The sequence below is a fragment of the Salvia splendens genome, chromosome 2 (assembly GCF_004379255.2).
Source record: "Salvia splendens isolate huo1 chromosome 2, SspV2, whole genome shotgun sequence".
Taxonomy (NCBI): domain Eukaryota; kingdom Viridiplantae; phylum Streptophyta; class Magnoliopsida; order Lamiales; family Lamiaceae; genus Salvia; species Salvia splendens.
This window is the reverse complement of record NC_056033.1, coordinates 43,112,210-43,133,085: the sequence shown is the minus strand read 5'-3', so window position 1 is coordinate 43,133,085 and position 20,876 is coordinate 43,112,210. Positions and strand designations below refer to the sequence as shown.

At 38.6% G+C, this 20,876-nt stretch overlaps 3 protein-coding genes across 9 annotated transcripts; 1 reads left to right on the top strand and 2 right to left on the bottom strand.

The window, feature by feature from the left end:
• Window positions 1–2,259: 2,259 nt before the first annotated feature.
• LOC121793036 (ABC transporter I family member 11, chloroplastic-like) lies at window positions 2,260–20,876 on the bottom strand. Of its 6 annotated transcripts, XR_006048981.1 has the most exons (15): window positions 20,536–20,876; window positions 13,873–13,965; window positions 12,456–13,061; window positions 11,440–11,541; window positions 11,251–11,308; window positions 10,371–10,450; window positions 9,900–9,951; window positions 9,666–9,799; window positions 9,192–9,306; window positions 8,984–9,070; window positions 8,579–8,627; window positions 8,112–8,196; window positions 7,576–7,699; window positions 3,486–3,695; window positions 2,260–2,894 (listed from the first exon to the last, which is right to left on the bottom strand). XR_006048981.1 is itself a non-coding variant. In XM_042191228.1 (12 exons), the coding sequence occupies exons 1-11, from the start codon at window positions 11,968–11,970 to the stop codon at window positions 7,621–7,623; spliced, it is 867 nt and encodes a 288-aa protein (XP_042047162.1). In that variant the 5' UTR covers window positions 11,971–12,026; the 3' UTR covers window positions 5,580–5,714; window positions 7,576–7,620. The 6 variants fall into 6 exon arrangements, 1 of the variants encoding a protein (XP_042047162.1); XR_006048982.1 differs by lacking the exons at window positions 12,456–13,061; window positions 13,873–13,965; window positions 20,536–20,876 and adding an exon at window positions 12,216–12,395; XR_006048980.1 differs by lacking the exons at window positions 12,456–13,061; window positions 13,873–13,965; window positions 20,536–20,876 and adding an exon at window positions 11,945–12,038 and having other exon boundaries at window positions 8,112–8,178.
• Window positions 3,711–7,413, top strand: LOC121793035 (protein LAZY 1-like). Of its 2 annotated transcripts, XM_042191227.1 has the most exons (5): window positions 3,711–4,594; window positions 4,677–4,743; window positions 5,110–5,846; window positions 6,734–6,932; window positions 7,054–7,413. In XM_042191227.1, exons 1-5 carry the CDS (start codon window positions 4,589–4,591, stop codon window positions 7,071–7,073), a joined length of 1,029 nt encoding a protein of 342 aa, XP_042047161.1. In that variant the 5' UTR covers window positions 3,711–4,588; the 3' UTR covers window positions 7,074–7,413. The 2 variants fall into 2 exon arrangements, with proteins under 2 accessions (XP_042047161.1, XP_042047159.1); XM_042191225.1 differs by having other exon boundaries at window positions 6,734–7,413.
• LOC121793037 (protein MAIN-LIKE 1-like) lies at window positions 18,766–20,529 on the bottom strand. Its single transcript, XM_042191229.1, has 2 exons — window positions 19,877–20,529; window positions 18,766–19,548 (listed from the first exon to the last, which is right to left on the bottom strand). Exon 2 carries the CDS (start codon window positions 19,518–19,520, stop codon window positions 18,792–18,794), a length of 729 nt encoding a protein of 242 aa, XP_042047163.1. The 5' UTR covers window positions 19,521–19,548; window positions 19,877–20,529; the 3' UTR covers window positions 18,766–18,791.

Here is a 20,876-nt window from a genome sequence, read left to right as displayed (position 1 = left end):
CCTCCCCTTCACTTCGACGGAACCCTTTTTCTCCGAGCGGCGATCGGATGGCAAATCCTAGTCCTGGACGACGGCGCACGAGAGCTCACTTTGTTCTCGAAAAAAGTGCACTATTTTCTCTCACAAGGGGTCATGGCTTTTGACGATTCGGAGTGAAGCAAGTTTCTTACAATTGCAAGACTTGTACCGGAATCAAAGGTCACGTCGGTTGCCACTCTCACCGGACCCTCGACTGTAGCTCGAACGCTCCATAGCTGACGCAGTTGAGTCACTCAAGAATTAGGGTGCTTCGCTTCTGACGCAGTTGTGCTGACTGAAAGAGGAAGAAGATTATTAATATCATGAATGAGAACTAGGATTTCTGAAATAAAAATTACTCCCTCCGTCCGCGAATAGGAGTCCCATTTTTCCATTTTAGTCTGTCCGCGAATAGGAGTCCCGGTTCATAATTACCATAAATGGTAAAGAGGCACCACATTCCACTAATTCATTCCACTCACACATCATTTAAAACTAATATATATAAGTGAGACTCATATTCCATTAACTTTCTTTCACCCACTTTTCCTAACATTTTTTAAAACCAGTGCCGGAAAATAAATGACTCCTATTCGTGGACGGATGGAGTATATTATTTTAAATATAAAAGTAATTTTATTCTAATAATAATTATTATTGTCGAATTTATTAAAAATTTAACTACGAAAATTATAATTGGGTCAAAATCGGGTTAAAAAACGCTAATTGTTACAATTTGCCGGAACTGTCAATTTTGGACCAATTGTGATACGAGTTGAAATGTCTGAGATGCAAAAATTTAAAAGATAATGTCTAGGACAAAAATCTTAAAACGGACATATATTTAGAACCAATTTTGGCCGTTACTCTATTCTTATTCAAATTTTAAATGAAACACACCATCAAGATCGACGTGTTTGTTCTTTAAACATGCCATTATTTTTCATTTCTATGCACGAAAATATAAAAGGTATCGGGTATATATAAAGGCTAAAAAGTAAAAACTGAATCCATATTTTTGGAGGCGAAATTTCATCTATTTTAACGTATATAAATAAAACATCTGTCATTTTGTTTCTTCTAGACAACAAAGAAGCGAATCCACTTCAAAGGAGAATGCAACAAGCCATAGTCAAGTAATCCAAACCACATGTGTAATGTCAACAGTGGTTCGACTGTGTTCTTATTTCTAACGCATGACATGATTTTTACTACAATAACCTAACCAATTATCAATACTACTGTATCATACTTTCATAAATTTTTCAATCACCGTGTGGTCCTGATCCTAAACATTAATTTATATTTACATATTTTTGTCATAAAAAAGCCATAAAAAGCTCTTTTCACTCTATGAGTGAGAGAACCAGATCATAGAGTACAATGCAATAGTTGGGCCAAGAAGCCCAATAGCACAAACTGGTGGTCATAGAGCATAACTAGAGGATTTGGGTCAGTGATAAAAATGAAACGTTTGGCATCATTTGTCAATAATATTCCAATTAACGATAATCGTTTAGAGACGGAGTATGTTCGTAGGTAGAGATTGGTCAAGTGAGCCAGTCCCAGCCTAACACAGCCCTCATAAGGCTCATGTCTGAGTGGCTGGGCCAACCTGACTTTTAATTTTAAGCCCAGTTCAGCCCAAACCCAACCGATTTGGTAAGTAAGCCTAACAGAGTCGAGTTTGATTTTAAATTGCTTTCATAGAAGCTTATAGAAGCAAAATGAACTCAAAAAAGCAGAGGAGCAAATTACTACCTTCGTCCAACACACTGACTCTCATTTTGTCATTTTGATTCATATGTTAATAGAATCTTGTTTCATTTTTTACTATAAATAGTAAATAAACACAGTTTAAAACTATATAATAGAAGGAGACCCATATTCCACTGATTTTTCAACTCACATTTCCCAAAACTCATACCGAAAACTGAAACTCCTAATCGCGAACAGAGGAAGTACTGTAGTACTTAATTTGGCCATTATTGGGCTGGCCCTGGCCAGGGGTCTAATGGCCTTGGGCACAGGCTGATCCTGCGTTTACAAGAAGGCCCCATAAAGCCCAACATGACTATTGAGCCCAGTCCAAATCCGTTCAATTTCTCAAGACTGGCCCACTTGACAAGTCTAGTAGCGGGACCAATATAATTTATAGGTGTAGCACCGCTAAACTAATCTAATCAGCAAATATAAAGCTAGACACAAGAAGACAATCACTTAACACAAGAAAATTAGTGGTTAACCACACAAAATTATCAGACTTGAAAGAGATAAGTGCATCATAATCTAATAGAAAATCAATACTAGCAACACAATGTGGGAGCCACAGCCACAACTCTCTTATTATCGCTAAGTTCATGTGAGTACAGAATTCTAGCAAAGGTGGAGGCTAGTGTTTGTAGGGATTTGTTCATCATTTCACCCCCTAGCCCTCTACTCCTACTCATTCCTGTCCAACCAAAAAAGGCAACATTTTATGTTTGTTACCCTTTTGTAGTGTAGCTGAAAACGAGAGTCTTCCATGCCTGCTTAATTCAGCTAATATTTGTCTCACCAGTTCCATAACTACAATAATGGACCTATAACACGTATACCAGACAGAAACACGTTGGGGAACGCATGAATCGACTTTTTTTCTACCAACCTGTGGAGTCACTATCCGCCTATAGCAAGTTGCTGTTGCGGCTGACAATATTATATTGAACTTGCATGGTGGAATTTTTCTCGATTACTCTACCTGTCATACACCTAGCTCGGTAACTAGGATTATCTGAGCGAAACTAGGATACACCTAGCAGGCACAATGTGACAGAAGTGAGCATTAAGCCAAATATTTCAAGTGTTGACGCTTGAATGGATGAGGTACAGCAAACCTGTCATGATATGTAGTTCATACGAGCATGAGATTCGTGTGTGTGTGTGAGAGAGAGAGAGAGCATTGAGCCAAATATTTCACAACGATAATACAAGATATGACTACCCAACTTACTGATAACGATTAACATTTGTAAGATAGCATTTCACAATAAGGCGTCAAAGTATGGTCAAGCATAAAAGTCCAAAAGCATCAGCACTAATTGATGGGATGAAAATCAAGTTGTCGTATCCATCACAGATTGCCATTTAAAACAGGGTAAAGCACATTATTATGACAATCCAGTTTGAAATCATACGCCTCTAATGGTATTGATATGATATACGAGATTAATTATGGAAAGAAAAAAAAGAATATAGAGTGGTTTAACATCATATCCTAAGGGCAGGCTAGGGCATTTAGTTTGAGAACCTCGATAAACACTAGTACCAATCAATCCACATAGACGGCCATCAGCTTAAGAAAACTTCTACAATAAACTCTACAGATAACAATTCTCAAGTAGTAATTTAATAGTATAAGGAAATCAGATTAAATTTCATGCAAGGAAGCAAAGACAAGGCAATAACAACAAATAAAGGATATGTACCTTTATACATTGAGCATGGGCAGTGCATGGTTGTGGTTATCAGCTGAAAAATATTTTTTTTGATGGAACAGAACAGTAGTTTACATTCACACAGCTGTCTAGCGTGCCACTCTCTCTTCAGCATGTAATTGCCAAATGGACTTCTTAAATAACCTCTTTAGCAATATTCATGTGGCCAGGAATTACTACTGGATGCTTCTGTTCTTGTCCCTGCGTAAACTAGTGTTATTCATGTATAAGCGAAGCGTTGACACAAGGACGACTATTGAGATTTCACACACATTTACGATTTGTCATCTTATGTAATATTACATGAATTTGGGTTTCCAAAAAACACAATCAGAAGGGCACGTCTTGTGTGAAGTATGAACCAACCGGATCCAAACACACCAAAACACCATCAAATTTACAGATATATCACGTAATATGAGTTTTTATCCAGGTAATGATACCATCTTATTTGCCTTAACCCATGAGACATTCTCACATATTGACCACAAATCAACTACTTTTGGTATGGGTATCTAATCATTCTGTGTAGCCCTACCAACTACTGTGGTACAATACAACTCCAGAATAAACTAATTGGAAAAGAGTATGCAGCAAGCAATTCCCCATGGCCAATCCTATTATCCACGTGGCTAGCAGATCCATAGATTTTCATTTACGTGCACAACATATGTCAAATCATCATGATAACAAAACGTAGTCACGTACAAAATTACTATTCAAATTACATTATAGTCGCCATGTCACCAACTCTGAGAAATCATATATGCTCATGGAAAATATAGCATCTACATGTGGGTCTTGAGGTCCATCTATCAACTGATACAATGTTGACAAAGTATTTCCAACCATAGTCTTGGAATTTTTCCAATGTTCCCTCTCTGCTGAATCCAACTTAGACCCTTCTAGGCACTCTACTCTTCCCATTTAAAACAAGATGACGAAATGGAACTCAATATGTCCCTCTATATAAGGACTTCTAGGTATCCTCCTCTAATAAAAGATTCATCTATTTAATACCCACAGCCTTTTCAGTCTTGAGTTACTTTTCTGAGATAACGATCTCTGATCCTGCTTTCACAGGAAAGCTCAATATGACGGTATGTCCTGAACTCCTAGGTCTTGATGGAATGACAAGAACCCCTAGGATGAAATAATTCTAACTTTTGTCTTTTGTTACAGTTCCTAGGTTGGATGCATCGTAAGTTAACGCACAACAGCATGGAGCCAATGAAGAATTCCATAATAGGTAAGTTAAGCGGCATCAGATATCCTTGTTTAATGAAGCACAAAATAGATTAGGACACTAAATCTTCTCTCACTCGTGCTATTTGAGTTTAACTAGAGTTCAAGCATATAACAATGAGAGTTTAAATGCATACCATTCTGACTTATTTGAGACAGACTCAATTTGCCTAAAACTGCCAACACAAGGAGCTGAGCATAATTTGCAAATATGTGTTGTAATTAAGGAAACTCCTACCCTTGCATACCCTAGTTGGAGAAGTTATCTAGTAGCTCGGTTCCCTTTAACACAAGTGACATCCATGCTACAGAATACAAAAGTACAAGGTAGGTTTTGCTAACAAGACTGTCATTTTTGTTATGATTTCAGGAAACCCTTGTGCTTGTTTTTCAGTGGAGACATTGTTTGATGAGCAAAACTATTACGAAGAACCAATAAAAAATTTGTCTCACTCGAAAACAAACTTTCACAAATCTTCAAACCGGTATGGATATGATGATTTTGAACAGATCTCCCAAGAGGAATTGCTCGACCCTTTTGAGTTTCTTGCAATTGGCACCTTTGGCATGGAACTACACGGTACAGATCCCCCAACCCCAACCCTGCCAATGCCTTCCGAAGATTTGACTGATCATTGGACAGAGATAACAGAAAATGATATCCAGCTAATAAACTGTGAGCTTGAGAAGTTTCTTGAAGCTGAGGATAAAGAGTTAGCCAATGAGACATCTGGACGGAGTAGCTACGCTAGCATTATAACCCTCAGCAATAAGCCGATAGACGGAGAAGATTCTGATTGTCAGACCCACTTCATAGATTTTCCTCTCCAAAATTATCTTTTAGCCAATTCAACTGAAGCTGCAGAGACAAATAATGATACAAGAAAAGAAAAGACATCCCTTGAAGATCTCTTTAAGAGGAATATGATAGCCCATGATGATCAAGCAAGGGAATTCAAAGGAGGAAAACAGCACCTGAGGAAAAGAAATGTCACTTGTTTCATAAAGAAAGTGGTAAAGAAGTTCCATTCTTCATCCAGCAGCTCAACAGCCACTTCTAAGGATGAAGCTACTGTGCCTATCTCAATGAAGAAAAAAATCTCTAAGGTCAGCTTATCCCTACTACATCAGCCTAAAGATATATACCACTTTTTTCTGTTCTGGTGTTCACCAATTCAATAGCAAATACCATAAACTATTACTCCTTTACAAAGTCATCACAAGAAAACATGCTAAATTGCTCATTTATTAGAACTGCAGTTTGTTGCATAGTATTTTTAGTATTTTATCTTTCCTTTTTTCTAGTTTCAAAATTATTAGAATCATGTCTAAGTTCCACAACATCTTAGTATTTCCAAAATATTATGACCTGATTTGATATTCTTAGTAAATTATTTTACTTACTCTTGTCTGAATTAAGTAGATAATTTACTATGAAGAATGAAAATGAAACAATCACTCATTATGGCATTCTAATTCAAATATTTTATATTCTGATGCATGAAGATTCTGTTAGAGCAATAAAAACTCTTGCACAAATAGTAGTAATTAGAAGAGGCAGGTATTATTTCATAGCACAATCGCTGCATGATAGGGGATGTATAAATGCAAGATAATAATTTTCATGTTTTGTGACTGAAATTTATAGGCATCAACAAACTGGAACCATGTAACTTGCAACATATTTATTTGCTAATGCATAAAGAATGTATAGCAGAAGATATTCTGCATTCTAAAACACTTGCGACAGGTTGACTAAACATCCTACGTAAAATTTGGCTCCTATGGGTTTCAGGTAATCATCACTTGCAGCAACAAAAACCAACAGTCAGTTTGAGTAACTTTTACGACCATAATTTAGACATGTTTAACACCTGTTGCTTGCTCAGGCTGAGGGCTCATTTGAGAATGAAATGAAATTTTTCAGAGAATACGTTTTGAAACTTTATACAGTAGATTAAGTTGCCAGTTGCCACTAATGGATTTGGATGCAGGTTCTTAAAATGCTGCAACGGAAGGTTCACCCTGAACAGATGGCTGAGAAACACAAACCCTATAAAGATTATGGAAATAAGATGGTCGGTCCAGCAGCCAGAAAAAAGAGGGATAGCACTAAGAAACTATGTTCAGATGATATCTGCAATGGTTCTTCAACAGCTAATGGAGGGCACTGGATTAAGACAGATTCTGATTGTAAGTTAAAATATGAAATAACATGCATTAGTATTAGCATCAGTTATGGAATCTCTGTACTTGATCTCATACAGTTGCCTGACTCTTTTTCTTTTCCTGTCTTGGGCATCTAAATTACAAGATGTGGTCCTGGAGCTGTAGGGAGCAAAACACAAAAATCAAGGTGGGCATCCTCGTTTAATTCGACTATCACGTGTGGAGCTTGCTTGGGTATGTATGTTTGCGACTTTATCCAATAGCAACTGTCATGTGTGGAGTTTGCTCGGTTATGTATGTTTCTCCTAGCCAGTTTGATCTACAGTGAAGTGCTATGCTAGCAGATGGTAACGCTATTTGTATCCCGTTCTATTTGTATCTCAGTTCTCGAAAACAATAAATGTTTGTACTAAAAGCTATTATGTTCAATGCATTGAGTGTTTGTGTGATTATTACATTGTATAGAAAGCATAGAATGATATCATATTTGAGATCTCCATTACCATTCTCGTTTGCATGTCAAATGTTTCAAAAGATTCTGGTTTGGTATGAGGTGATCATCATGGGAACTACTATGAAGACCACTTACACTGCACATTACATTCCAGTTAATTTGAACATGCTTGAAATGAGACTATGCACAGAATTAGAACCTCCATTGTCGTACCTTAATTACAGCAACATTAGTTGATTAGAAGGTGACGACACAAAATTAAATAGGCAGGCATTCTCTCTTCAGTATTCCACCCATTTCCATCCTCCATGACTGATCTACTAGAGGTGCCAACTCTCTGGAGATGCATAACAAGAATCAAAAGTTGGATCTAACATAATAATGCATTAACAGAGTAAAACATTCATTTACTTCAATGCATAATGATCTGACTCTCTGTTCACCTACAACATGGATAGCAACCAGCTAGCTTAAGGATGCTAAAGTGAAGGATTTGTGATACTGCTGTGGATAGCAACCAGTGCCACTTTTTTAGAATAAAAGGTGTCGGATTGTTATTATCATTTACATGTGAATGGCAAGTATGATGAGACATAAGGGAGGATTCACATGGGGAAACAGCAGATGTTCAGGGCTTTTTCAAAAGGATACAGCTTCGCATGTTACTCAATATGTTGGAAAAACAGATAGTTTTCTTAAAGAGAGAAGAAAAATGCAATTAGCAGTTGAAAATGTAGCTATAATCTTACTTAAGGTCATGGCTGACAACAAGCAACGCCAGCTCCTTCTTCAGGTCTCTCAACAATTTAACCACATCTGCACGGGCCTTCCAATCTAGGTAGATGAATTTTGACCATAATAGAAATGGAAAAGTCAATGAAAGAAAGAGTTCCAATTAAAAATTGACCGGTGGGGCATGAGGTAATGATACAAAGATTAGAAGATAAAGTTTAAACTTTATAGAAGTGCTTGAATTTCTTAGAATGGAAAGACAACAGGAGAAGAAACTATATAAAATGCAGAAATAAGAAAGATAATATTGACCAAAGGACATAAAAAGTTGATATGCTTCAATGATCAATGCACCTCATATAGGAAAATATGCTGAAGGGTTAAAATTGATATCACAAATTAACATTTTATTGCATGGTAAAGAAAACCAAGTATTCAGGAAAAAATTAAGAACATAACAAATACTATGACTGTACATTCATACCTAGACCAGCAAGAGGCTCATCCAGTACTAATAGGTCTGGGGTTTGAACCTGAGAAACACAATTGAAAAATTAAGGCAAACCGTTACATTTCTACTTACTAGTAAACCTAAAAATACGACAAGCCTTGAGCCAAAAATATGCTTGGTCCATTGTGGCCTAGATACTTGGTACCAGAGCTAGAACTGGCTAGCAATCCCTGCTGCTATTAGGGCCAAGGTAGAGCATATCAGGCTTTTCTTATGTGGGGTGAATTAGATTATTTGTATGCAGAAACCATTTTCAGAAGAAATAAAGCTATTTTAATGCCTCTATACTTAGATAATTGATCATGAACGTAGCAATGACATGCAATCATTATTTTCTGATGGCACAGGCATGCCATTAGTGCAGAAGAAAAATCTTACCAACTGAATTGCTAGAGCAAGCCGACGTTTGTATCCACCACTCAGTGATTGGGGATCTTTGTCCAAAGGGATTCCAGTTAGCCCAACCTGATAGATTCCATGCATGAAGAGGTTGGTCAGGATTATGTATAAACATCTCCATCTAGCTGAGAAAAAATACTAATACTGATGTAGTGCATATGTTAATTGCTGTTCCTAAAATTGATACCGAGGTCATAGCTTTTTGGAGCCTTGAAGCAAGAATCTCTCTCAATTGCAGGCCAGCTCTTTGTCTTGGCCACCCAAATATAATTTCATCAAGAATATTGTCTGCAATGAAAAACCTACACCAATCTCTTACCTTAGATATTCTGAGATTCAAAGGCATACAAGTAAAAAAAGAAATGTCACCATGAAACTGTCTAAAAAATGCCTACAAATATAACCAATAGTTTTAGAACAGAAACAAGTAAACGAAGCAAACATCAATCAACCAAAAGTCTATTATTACACTCAACTAGGAAGAAAGAATGACAGCAGAATAATCTTATGGTAAAACTGACCCCCTCTCTCGTTACGGATGAGTTGGCATTACATATAATCTCAAAATCTAAGATCCTTTCCAAAAGCAACATATATCCAAAAAAAACTCTATCAAGTGTAGATAGACAACTTTACGAAAGGCCGAAAGGGTAATATATACCTTTCCGGAAACTGGAAAACAATACCAACTCTTCTGGGTTGCAACAGTGTGGGACATTGATTTGGATTACCATCTTCACCATATCTTTGAACATAGATTGAGCCTGATGTTGGTTTACTTAGTCCTGCAATCAGCTGCTTGGGATGGCAACCATGTGGGAAAAAAAACAGTAGACGAATACTGAAATGCATAATTTTAGCTTGAAAAAGAGAAGTCATCAATTAAGAAATAAACCTGCAAAAGTGTTGTTTTCCCACTTCCACTTCGTCCAAATATCAGACCAAAACTACAAGTATAACACGAAAAAATACAATCTGTTTAGAGTGCTTCGTCAACTTCTAGGTACAGACCTATCAAGAAATAAATAAAAAGTAGAAAACAATAACAATTCAAGAGTAACGAAGCTTAAATTTGCCAGAAAGCCAACCTATAGAGATATTATTAAGCTTAGTCTCATAGTTCTACACAAACCTGGAATAAGCTTTCTTTTGGTGGAGTACCCAAAAATTATATAGCTACACTTTTACATGTATCTACAGCTGACGAAACATTACTCGAAACTGCAGCAATGATTTTTTCACAAAATTTATGTTGGTTCTCCTAACTCTTGGGGCTTGAGTCCCAAATAGCAACTTATATGACTGTTAAACTGAGCAAAAAGATAAAAGGACAAATAGATAATAGGCTCCACAATGGAAAAGGCACCTTTTCTCAGGTAAGGAGAAGCTGACTCCATTCAAAAGATCAACCTCAGTTCCCGGAGGTCGATAAGTGACGCTCTTTATCTGATAGGGGACAGGGGAATCGTTATCTTTCATTAATGGCCGTACTTTGCAATTAACGACAGAGGAATCAACAAAACAAAATTTAAGCCCGCATTGATGAACAGAAAGTGGATCGCACTTTACCAATATGCTACACAAGAAATGGTAAAATTAAGCAGCAGAAAAATGGATACGCCAACAGGGAAAAGGTCACATTACATGCAACACAAGACACGAGAAAATCAATAATAACAAATCCAGAACAGTTCAAGATCTCCATCAAGTTACTAGTAAGTGAAAATTAATGGAATGCAACTGAATGGTATTGAATAAAACTTTCCTGCTCGCTCGTATACACAAGCATAAACCAATGCATTTTCGTTTTGATCTGGCAAAAATATGAGTGCTATTGAAAAGAAATTAAATCAGGAATCCAATCAGTTTAAACAAATGGTATGCAAATATTTTCGACATTAGAATTTAGTGAACGAACAAAGGGAGGAAAAAACATACTAGTAAACCCCTTATTTTCTCATGAAAACGAACTAAAATCATGAAATCTCAAAACTATCACCTAAATCAATCAATATCAGTAGAAGTCGCAACAAAATCAGACACACTTTTCACTAGAACCAATAGCACGCACCACAAAATAATACTAGTAGTAAGTTCCAAACAAAGTACGGACTACGGACACAGTAAAACACAAATGCATGATATGCATCTAATTGCAACAATTTATAGAAGGGAAACGCCAAAGCATTTCATCCAAAAAATAAAGGGAAATATGAAATAAAACTACAAGGAAATTCCATACTCACTTCGAAGCAGGAATGATCACATGCAATTCTGCACGCACCAATTCTTTTCGAATTTAAGCTGCAATTAAGCCAAACGAGTACGCGCGAATAAAATCAAATTAGAAGCAGGTGATAATTGGAAGAATTGAAATGCTAATTTTATGCCATCGGTTTAATCCTCTACAAATTCAACCAAAAATGAATCTAAACCTGTAGAAATGTCGAGGGGAGAACGCAGTTGAAGAACTGTTAATCGGCGGTTTCGAAGCAAGCAGAGACGACGAGGAAATTCGTACGCTCTCCATTAGAGAGCTGCGAAGAAATGACAACTGAATTTCAGCCGATAGTAATTTCAATTCATTTAATAATTCTCTCTCTATTTAATTCTTTTAGTAAATTTTTATCATTTAATATTTTCTTTGATTTTTTCGATCCATACATCAAATTATTCTTATGTGAATGAAAAGAAAATTAGTATATTTCTCATCTGCATTTGTTATGAACTTATACACTATTCAAAGTTATTGTTTCCAAATATTGTTTCCAAATATTGTTTAAAATATAAACGTTTGAATATGTGTCTTATACACTATTCAAAGTTATTTTTCGTATATAAGGTAGAATAAGAGAGAAAAAATAGTGGGAAAACTATTGATGATTACTCTCTTTATATGAATTAAAAATTAAAGGGAAATTGGTTCTTGAAATCACATACTTTGCCCAGATTTTGATCTTTCCCATAAACTTTTAAGTTGGAAACTTTAAGGTCGGTAGTCATTTCACATGGCGGGTTAAGAGTGAAACCCGGCTAGCTCATGTGACATTTCCCGTTCGGCTGAATTTTAAACACAATTCTAAAAGCAAAATCTGAAAATGAAACAACTTAATAAAACAAAATATTAAGAATTTGAAATTCTTTGAAGAAATTCGTGCAGCAAGAAAAAGCCAAAGAAAACCTCCATTATTCAATTCCTGCTTATACTCACCAACTTGTATCTTATACCTCCATTTGTTGATTTGATGAAATTCGTGCAGCAAGGAGGAGCAAAAGAAAACCTCTGTTAATTACTTCAATTCTTGCTTATAGATACACCAACTTTTATCTATACCTCCATTGTTGATTTGAAGAAATTCGCGCAACAAGAAGCAAAGGTTTGCATTGCAGAAATTAATTCCAACAAAAGGAACAAAAAATGTAACCTATTTAAGTGTGCAGTCGAGATTACCTGAACGGAGTTAGAAATCAACGACAATCCCTGAATAAATTCGCAATTGAGAGGGAGCAATTACAGTGCGAAAACAAGAGGTGTTAATTGTGAAAGGTGAATTAGAGGAAGAAAATCACGATTCCTGCTTATACATACACCAACTTGGAACAATGTTTCTCTGAAAATTAGAATTCGGGTCGGGTCGGGGAAATACAAAATATGTGCAAAATTCATAATTTACGGCACAAACTTTAAAGTTTATGGAAAAAATCAGAATTTGTGCAAAATTTATGATATTAGAAACCAATTTCTAAAAATTAAAATTGTCAAAATATTGTATTTGTAGAAATTTAAATAAATGTTACTACTATTATTAACTTTGTAGATCACACTCATTCTCTAGTATCGGATTCAGAAAACAAAACTCATAGGGTCGAAACTAGTTGACCAAAGAAGGTCGTCAGTCGTCACCGCTTCGTTGGAATAGGCATTTTTAATTTGGGCTGTGGAAGTCGCACAATAGCAAGAGAAGATTTAGTCCAGAGACAAAGCTACCAAGGGAGCGGAGGACGATTTACGAAATTTCCCGAAGGTGCTCACGAACCAACGGTAGAATTGATCGACCTGCCCATGCAGAAGTTTTAGACATGATTTTCTTTAAATTGAGGGGGAAATAGTCATGTTTTCGTACTTTAAGTATTCCATGTTACATATGCAGAGTGGTTTCAACACAGTTGGGAGTATATTAAAACTGTAAAAATATATTAACTGCAACAATATGTGTAACTAATAGTAAAATCTTGTACTCATAGTTTCATAAATTAGCGTATCACCCACTGTTAACTGTCACCACCAGATCTAATATGGAGTAGCAAGTATTATACTTACATTACAAAAAACCGAACCTCTGTCGTCCGACACAACAAGACCAGTGACGAAGCTCATATCTACTCGACTCATTTTGAACATGCCACTCTTACTAATTAAAAACATGATTTTGAACGTGACATTTATGTAACAAGAAACTAAGAGCAAGTGATGAGCATAAAGAGCTGAAGCAGTCCTGAAACATGGGAACATAGATAGGTACGAGGCCAAGGTAAAACCACTCATATTGATCAACTCAGTTAAAGTCGCAGTAAAACACCAAAACTCAACCAGCTTGGAAAAAAGAGGTACTAATTACAAGATTGCATTTCTCAACAGCAAACTCCACTTCCTCTGCCATAGATTCTACAATCTACACATTAAAGCTAAGTTGGTTGTGACGCTAACGATCATCAAAAGACAAAGACGGGAGCTACAAATATTTTAGCAACAGGATGCAGGAACCACATTAAAGATTTCTTAAAGAGCACATATTCATTTCGGAGATGTGCTTAAGGATTTATTGAGATTTCACATGAAACTACATAGAAACATTAAAAAGAATCACCTGTGCTAGACGTAAATTGAACCTAACGCTTAGTCTTTCTTGGGGATATCTTTCTCTGAAATTTCCTTGGGTTTTGCCTTCTTCTCTATTTCCCTGTAATAACATCAAAACAAAAACTTTGCTTCTATTTAGGCTTACAAGAAAAAAACAGCTCACAAGATATATCCAAAATTGGAAATTCATATCCCTCGTCCAATTCTAACACCTTCTATTCCAGAACATCATGCAGCAGTTCATCATAGTTGCTTGCTTAATATGAACAAAAAGGTATGCAAATTTGTGATAATCAATGTAGTCGGCATCAGATTCCAAAAAATTGGTCAGAAAATTCAATCAGCATCACGGAAAATTTCTTTTTTTGTTAATGGGTGTTAATAGAATTCCAATTTAATGAAGAGCATTAGATATATTCCGGCTCAGTGAGTGACGCATAAGAGTTGTGCGTCGTTATTAATGAAACGCACAACAGTTATGCGTCTTTAGGGAACGACGCACAAAGGTTATGCGTCTTTAAAGAATGACGCACAAAGATTATGCGTCTTTAAATGACGCACAAAGGTTATGCGTCGTTAATGAATGACGTATAAGGGATATGCGTCGTTTAAGAATGACGCATAAGAGTTATACGTCTATAAATCGGGCTTAAGAAGGCAGAAAGCTCCCAATTCACAGACAGTAGCAGCGGAGCATCGCGAAGAGGCGATTTTCTCGACGATTTTCGGCGATTGGAGACGTTTTCCGACAAATTTCAACCAAACTCCAAACATATTTCGGTAATTGTCCTTCCATTTGGCTACATTAATAAATTATTGCTTAATTTGAGGAGCTTTTCCCTAATTTAGCAAAGTTAGGGTTTATAATGAAATTGAAGAATTTATGGTCGATTTTTGTTATTGTGTTGCTTATTTGTGTTGTTTTATTGCGTATTTGTGTGTTTCACATGTATGTACGGTCAATTGTAGAAGTTAGTGGTTCAATTTGACATTGTATACACTAAGTGTAGAAAATAGATATATTCTTGTGCAAAAATGCAAACATTGTAATAATCTAATGCTAGTATATATTGGGCAAAATTGTAACATTGAAGTTATATAATGCTAGTATCTATTGGGTGAATGTTTTGAAGTAGATGGCATCTGCAAATTCCGAACAACAGTTATGTTATGGACCTGAGGATCCATCACTACTGTTTCATCAGAACGAACACATTTCAGCCTCCTTGTTGGCGAATGGCACAACAAATGTGTTGAGAGTTCGTAGGACGGGAAGTAAGGTTTGGGCACTGCCAATACATGAAAATGTGATGTATTGGCTTGATGTATGGAGGTTCAGAGGCGTGGTGCAATGTGGAAGGCCGATGAGGATGGACAATGAGCTAATAACTGCCTTGATCGAGCACTGGAGGCCTGAGACACACTGTTTCCACCTTCCAGTTGGTGAGGTTACTGTAACCTTATAGGATGTGCAAAGCCTGTGGGGTTTGAGAGCAGGCGGGCATGTTTTCACTGGCCGTGACTACCCTGTTGGATTTGAAGATTGGCCAAGCAAGTGTAGAGATTTGTTGGGATGGATACCTGACGCAGAAACAGAAACGAAGCACGGTGGTTTGTTGATGACGTCTCTGATCCACCAAGCGACGATGCCGTTGGGTGATGGGCTGCCTGAGTATGCTTACATCCAAAGAGCACGTATAAATGCTCTGATCTTGTTAGGGGGGCTTATTTTACCGGACACCACAGGGTGCAAGGTCCCCTTTATGTGGTTAAATGCCTTAGACGATCTGGAAGATGTGGCTAATATCAGTTGGGGTAGTGCTGCTTTAGCATACATGTATCATTATTTGTGCGAGGGTCTGTAGGCAGACAGAGAAGAGATGTGGGTGGACCTATGGCTCTCTTGCAGCTGTGGGCGTGGGAAAGAATGCCTACATTGAGGCCAGCCTTCTTGATATCGCCTATGCACACGCTGTATACCCCGTGTGGAGCCAAGTAATGTTTTTGTTTAAATTAACTCACATAATTATGTATTTTGTTGATAACTTTTGACATTAATATTATGTATAGGTGGCACGGAGTTACTGAAATTGGAAATGCTCCCCGACATTCAGTAGCTCATTATCGTGATCAGTTATCACTGATTCGTCCTGGCCAGGTGAAATTTATTTGTGTTGTCTTAGTTAATGAATTTACTTACTATAGTATGAAATTAATCGTGGTTTTTATTTTATTTGTTTGTAGTTTGTGTGGACACCCTATGCAGACTGTATCCTCCCTGAGCACTGCATTGATTCGACTGCATCGTACTTGTGCGATACTTATTTGGTGTGCTGGTCATTTGTCGAGGCACACGAGGCTGGACGCGTTTGCCGACAATTTAACTGCTACCAGCGTATTCCTCAGTAGTGTGATAGGATGCTACATAGCTCCGGCCATTTGAGTAAAAGTCACCGCCGTGGGAGGAAGGGCGCTGATTGGGCTAAGGTACATAAGTTCTTCATTGATGAATGAGACTTGCGCCACGACAGGTTCCAAGCAACTTTTGACCATGCAACGGCGACAATGGATGGTCACATTAATCCGGGCTATATGGCGTGGTAAAATAGGATCAACGTGTCGTACCTAGTTCAACCTGGGACACAGTCAACTGAAGGGATGAACGAGGCAGCTCCTTCTAATTTATTGGCGGTATGTGATGTTTTTGTATATAAAAATGTCTTTAGTTTAAAGTTTGTATTGCTCACCGTGGTATGATGTCATTTGTATTTGTGTTATCTAGGTTGAGACCCTTCAGGGGATATGACATTTGACCTCTGAACATGACACAGAACCTTGGTTACGGCAGATTCGAGACATGGCTGCTTCGGCACTTCGTGCGATGAACCATGCTGATGCGATGGAGTATCCATCTTCTCAACGGCGAAATGTGGTCATGCCGCCACGCCCACCAACTTCCCTTCGTCATGGACTGTCGGGTGTCCAGACGGGATTACACGACAGCATAGGTTGTCGCAGCAGCAGCAGCCGCAACCTGAGTATGCGGTACCAGAGCCCTTGAGTCCGGAGTACGATCCATCAGGATGGTCTCAGTTGAGTGGTGCAAGCCACGAGCCCTCGCAATGGGGAGCACGCGCGTCATGTGATTCATTCTTTTGCGGTGTGTCTGATTGGGATGCAGCTCAACCAGGACGTGATACGTACTTTCAGAATTATCAATTTATGGATCCTGTGGGGGAAGAAGAGGGCAGGGAAAAAGAGGGCGGGGAGGAACATGACGAAGTAATATTCCGACCACCGACCGCGGGATCCTCACGATCATCAAGTACGATTGGGAGGGCTATGCACAATGTATTCAGGGGATTTTCAACACGAAACAGGTTGTGGCTCTGTCTCATCATCAGAACTACCAACATATGTGCATAGCCCTCCCAATCGTACTTGATGGTCGTGAGGATCCCACGGTCGGTGGTCGGAATATTACTTCGTCATGTTCCTCCCCGCCCTCTTCTTCCGGACCCTCTTCTTCCTGACCCTCTTCTTCCCCCACAGGATCCATAAATTGATAATTCTGAAAGTAAGTATCACGTCCTGGTTGAGCTGCATCCTAATCAGACACACCGCCAAAGAATGAATCACATGACACGAGTGCTCCCCATTGCGTGGGCTCGTGGCTTGCACCACTCAACTGAGACCATCCTGGTGGATCGTACTCCGGATTCAAGGGCTCTGGTACCGCATACTCAGGTTGCGGCTGCTGCTGCTGCGACAACCTATGCTGTCGTGTAATCCCGTGCCCACCCGTCCGGACACCCGGCAGTCCATGACGAAGAGAAGTTGGTGGGCGTGGCGGCATGACCACATTTCGCCGTTGAGAAGATGGATACTCCATCACATCAGCATGGTTCATCACACGAAGTGCCGAAGCAGCCATGTCTCGAATCTGCCGTAACCGAGGTTCTGTGTCATGTTCAGAGGTCAAATGCCATATCCCCTGAAGGGTCTCAACCTACATAACACAAATACAAATGACATCATACCACGGTGAGCAATACAAACTTTAAACTAAAGACATTTTTATATACAAAAACATCACATACCGCCAATAAATTAGAAGGGGCTGCCTCGTTCATCCCTTCAGTTGACTGTGTCCCAGGTTGAACTAGGTACGACACGGTGATCCTATTGTACCACGCCATATAGCCCGGATTAATGCGACCATCCATTGTCGCCGTGGCATGGTCAAAAGTTGCTTGGAACCTATCGTGGTGCAAGTCTCATTCATCAATGAAGAACTTATGTACCTTAGCCCAATCAGCGCCCTTCCTCCCACGGCGGTGACTTTTACTCAAATGGCCGGAGCTATGTAGCATCCTATCACAGTACTGAGGAATACGCTGGTAGCGGTTAAATTGTCGGCAAACGCGTCCAGCCTCCTGTGCCTCGACAAATGACCAGCACACCAAATAAGTATCGCACAAGTACGATGCAGTCGAATCGATGCAGTGCTCAGGGAGGATACAGTCTGCATAGGGTGTCCACACAAACTACAAACAAATAAAATAAAAACCACGATTAATTTCATACTATAGTAAGTAAATTCATTAACTAAGACAACACAAATAAATTTCACCTGGCCAGGACGAATCAGTGATAACTGATCACGATAATGAGCTACTGAATGTCGGGGAGCATTTCCAATTTCAGTAACTCCGTGCCACCTATACATAATATTAATGTCAAAAGTTATTAACAAAATACATAATTATGTGAGTTAATTTAAACAAAAACATTACTTGGCTCCACACGGGGTATACAGCGTGTGCATAGGCGATATCAAGAAGGCTGGCCTCAATGTAGGCATTCTTTCCCACGCCCACAGCTGCAAGAGAACCATAGGTCCACCCACATCTCTTCTCTGTCTGCCTACAGACCCTCGCACAAATAATGATACATGTATGCTAAAGCAGCACTACCCCAACTGATATTAGCCACATCTTCCAGATCGTCTAAGGCATTTAACCACATAAAGGGGACCTTGCACCCTGTGGTGTCCGGTAAAATAAGCCCCCCTAACAAGATCAGAGCATTTATACGTGCTCTTTGGATGTAAGCATACTCAGGCAGCCCATCACCCAACGGCATCGTCGCTTGGTGGATCAGAGACGTCATCAACAAACCACCGTGCTTCGTTTCTGTTTCTGCGTCAGGTATCCATCCCAACAAATCTCTACACTTGCTTGGCCAATCTTCAAATCCAACAGGGTAGTCACGGCCAGTGAAAACATGCCCGCCTGCTCTCAAACCCCACAGGCTTTGCACATCCTGTAAGGTTACAGTAACCTCACCAACTGGAAGGTGGAAACAGTGTCTCTCAGGCCTCCAGCGCTCGATCAAGGCAGTTATTAGCTCATTGTCCATCCTCATCGGCCTTCCACATTGCACCACGCCTCTGAACCCCCATACATCAAGCCAATACATCACATTTTCATGTATTAGCAGTGCCCAAACCTTACTCTCCGTCCTACGAACTCTCAACACATTTGTTGTGCCATTCGCCAACAAGGAGGCTGAAATGTGTTCGTTCTGATGAAACAGTAGTGATGGATCCTCAGGTCCATAACATAACTGTTGTTCGGAACTTGCAGATGCCATCTACTTCAAAACATTCACCCAAGAGATACTAGCATTATATAACTTTAATGTTACAATTTTGCCCGATATATACTATCATTAGATTACTACAATGTTTGCATTTTTGCACAAGAATATATCTATTTTCTACACTTAGTGTATACAATGTCAAATTGAACCACTAACTTATACAATTGACCGTACATACATGTGAAACACACAAATACGCAACAAAACAACACAAATAAGCAACACAATAACAAAAATCGACCATAAATTCTTCAATTTCATTATAAACCCTAACTTTGCTAAATTAGGGAAAAGCTCCTCAAATTAAGCAATAATTGATTAATGTAGCCAAATGGAAGGACAATTACCGAAATATGTTTGGAGTTTGGTTGAAATTTGTCGGAAAACGTCTCCAATCGCCGAAAATCGTCGAGAAAATCGCCTCTTCGCGATGCTCCGCTGCTTCTGTCTGTGAATTGGGAGCTTTCTGCCCTCTTAAGCCCGATTTATAGACGTATAACTCTTATGCGTCATTCTTAAACGACGCATATCCCTTATGCGTCATTCATTAACGACGCATAACCTTTGTGCGTCATTTAAAGACGCATAATCTTTGTGCGTCATTCTTTAAAGACGCATAACCTTTGTGCGTCGTTCCCTAAAGACGCATAACTGTTGTGCGTTTCATTAATAACGACGCACAACTCTTATGCGTCACTCACTGAGCCGGAATATATCTAATGCTCTTCATTAAATTGAAATTCTATTAACACCCATTAACAAAAAAAGAAATTTTCCTCAGCATCACATTGAATCAATACCAAAAAAAACATTTAAAATGATTAGAATTCAGAAATATTCGAATTTATTCGCCTTCATTCAAATTAGTAGACGATTAAAAAAAGATAGGAAATTTTGCACTCACACTCCCCGGATTACGCAGTACAGAGATCACAGTAGCAAACGAATTCTAACAAAAACGGCATGAATAAAATTCGTAGAAAACAAAGCAACTATCGGTGCATACTTAGCGGCGGAGGCGGATTCCTCCTCGAGCCAGCTGCGGATTTGGCGGACGTTTCGGCGGAAGATGGTGGCGGACTGCTTCACATCGCTCCGCAGCAGCAGCACGACGGCGCTCACTCCGGCCACAGTAAGTATGAAATTAGTCAACGCCATTTTTCTTTCCAATACGATTAATTCCACTGAATGGAGATCAAGACTGATCGTTTCGTGATATCATAAACCAATTAATTAGATTTCTAGGGTTTTTTGCACAAATGAAAATTTCTTCGAAGAAAAGAAATTGGGGGAGAAGCGGAATTCAATACAAGAATCATTTCTGGCCTGGTCCTAACGGGCTATTGG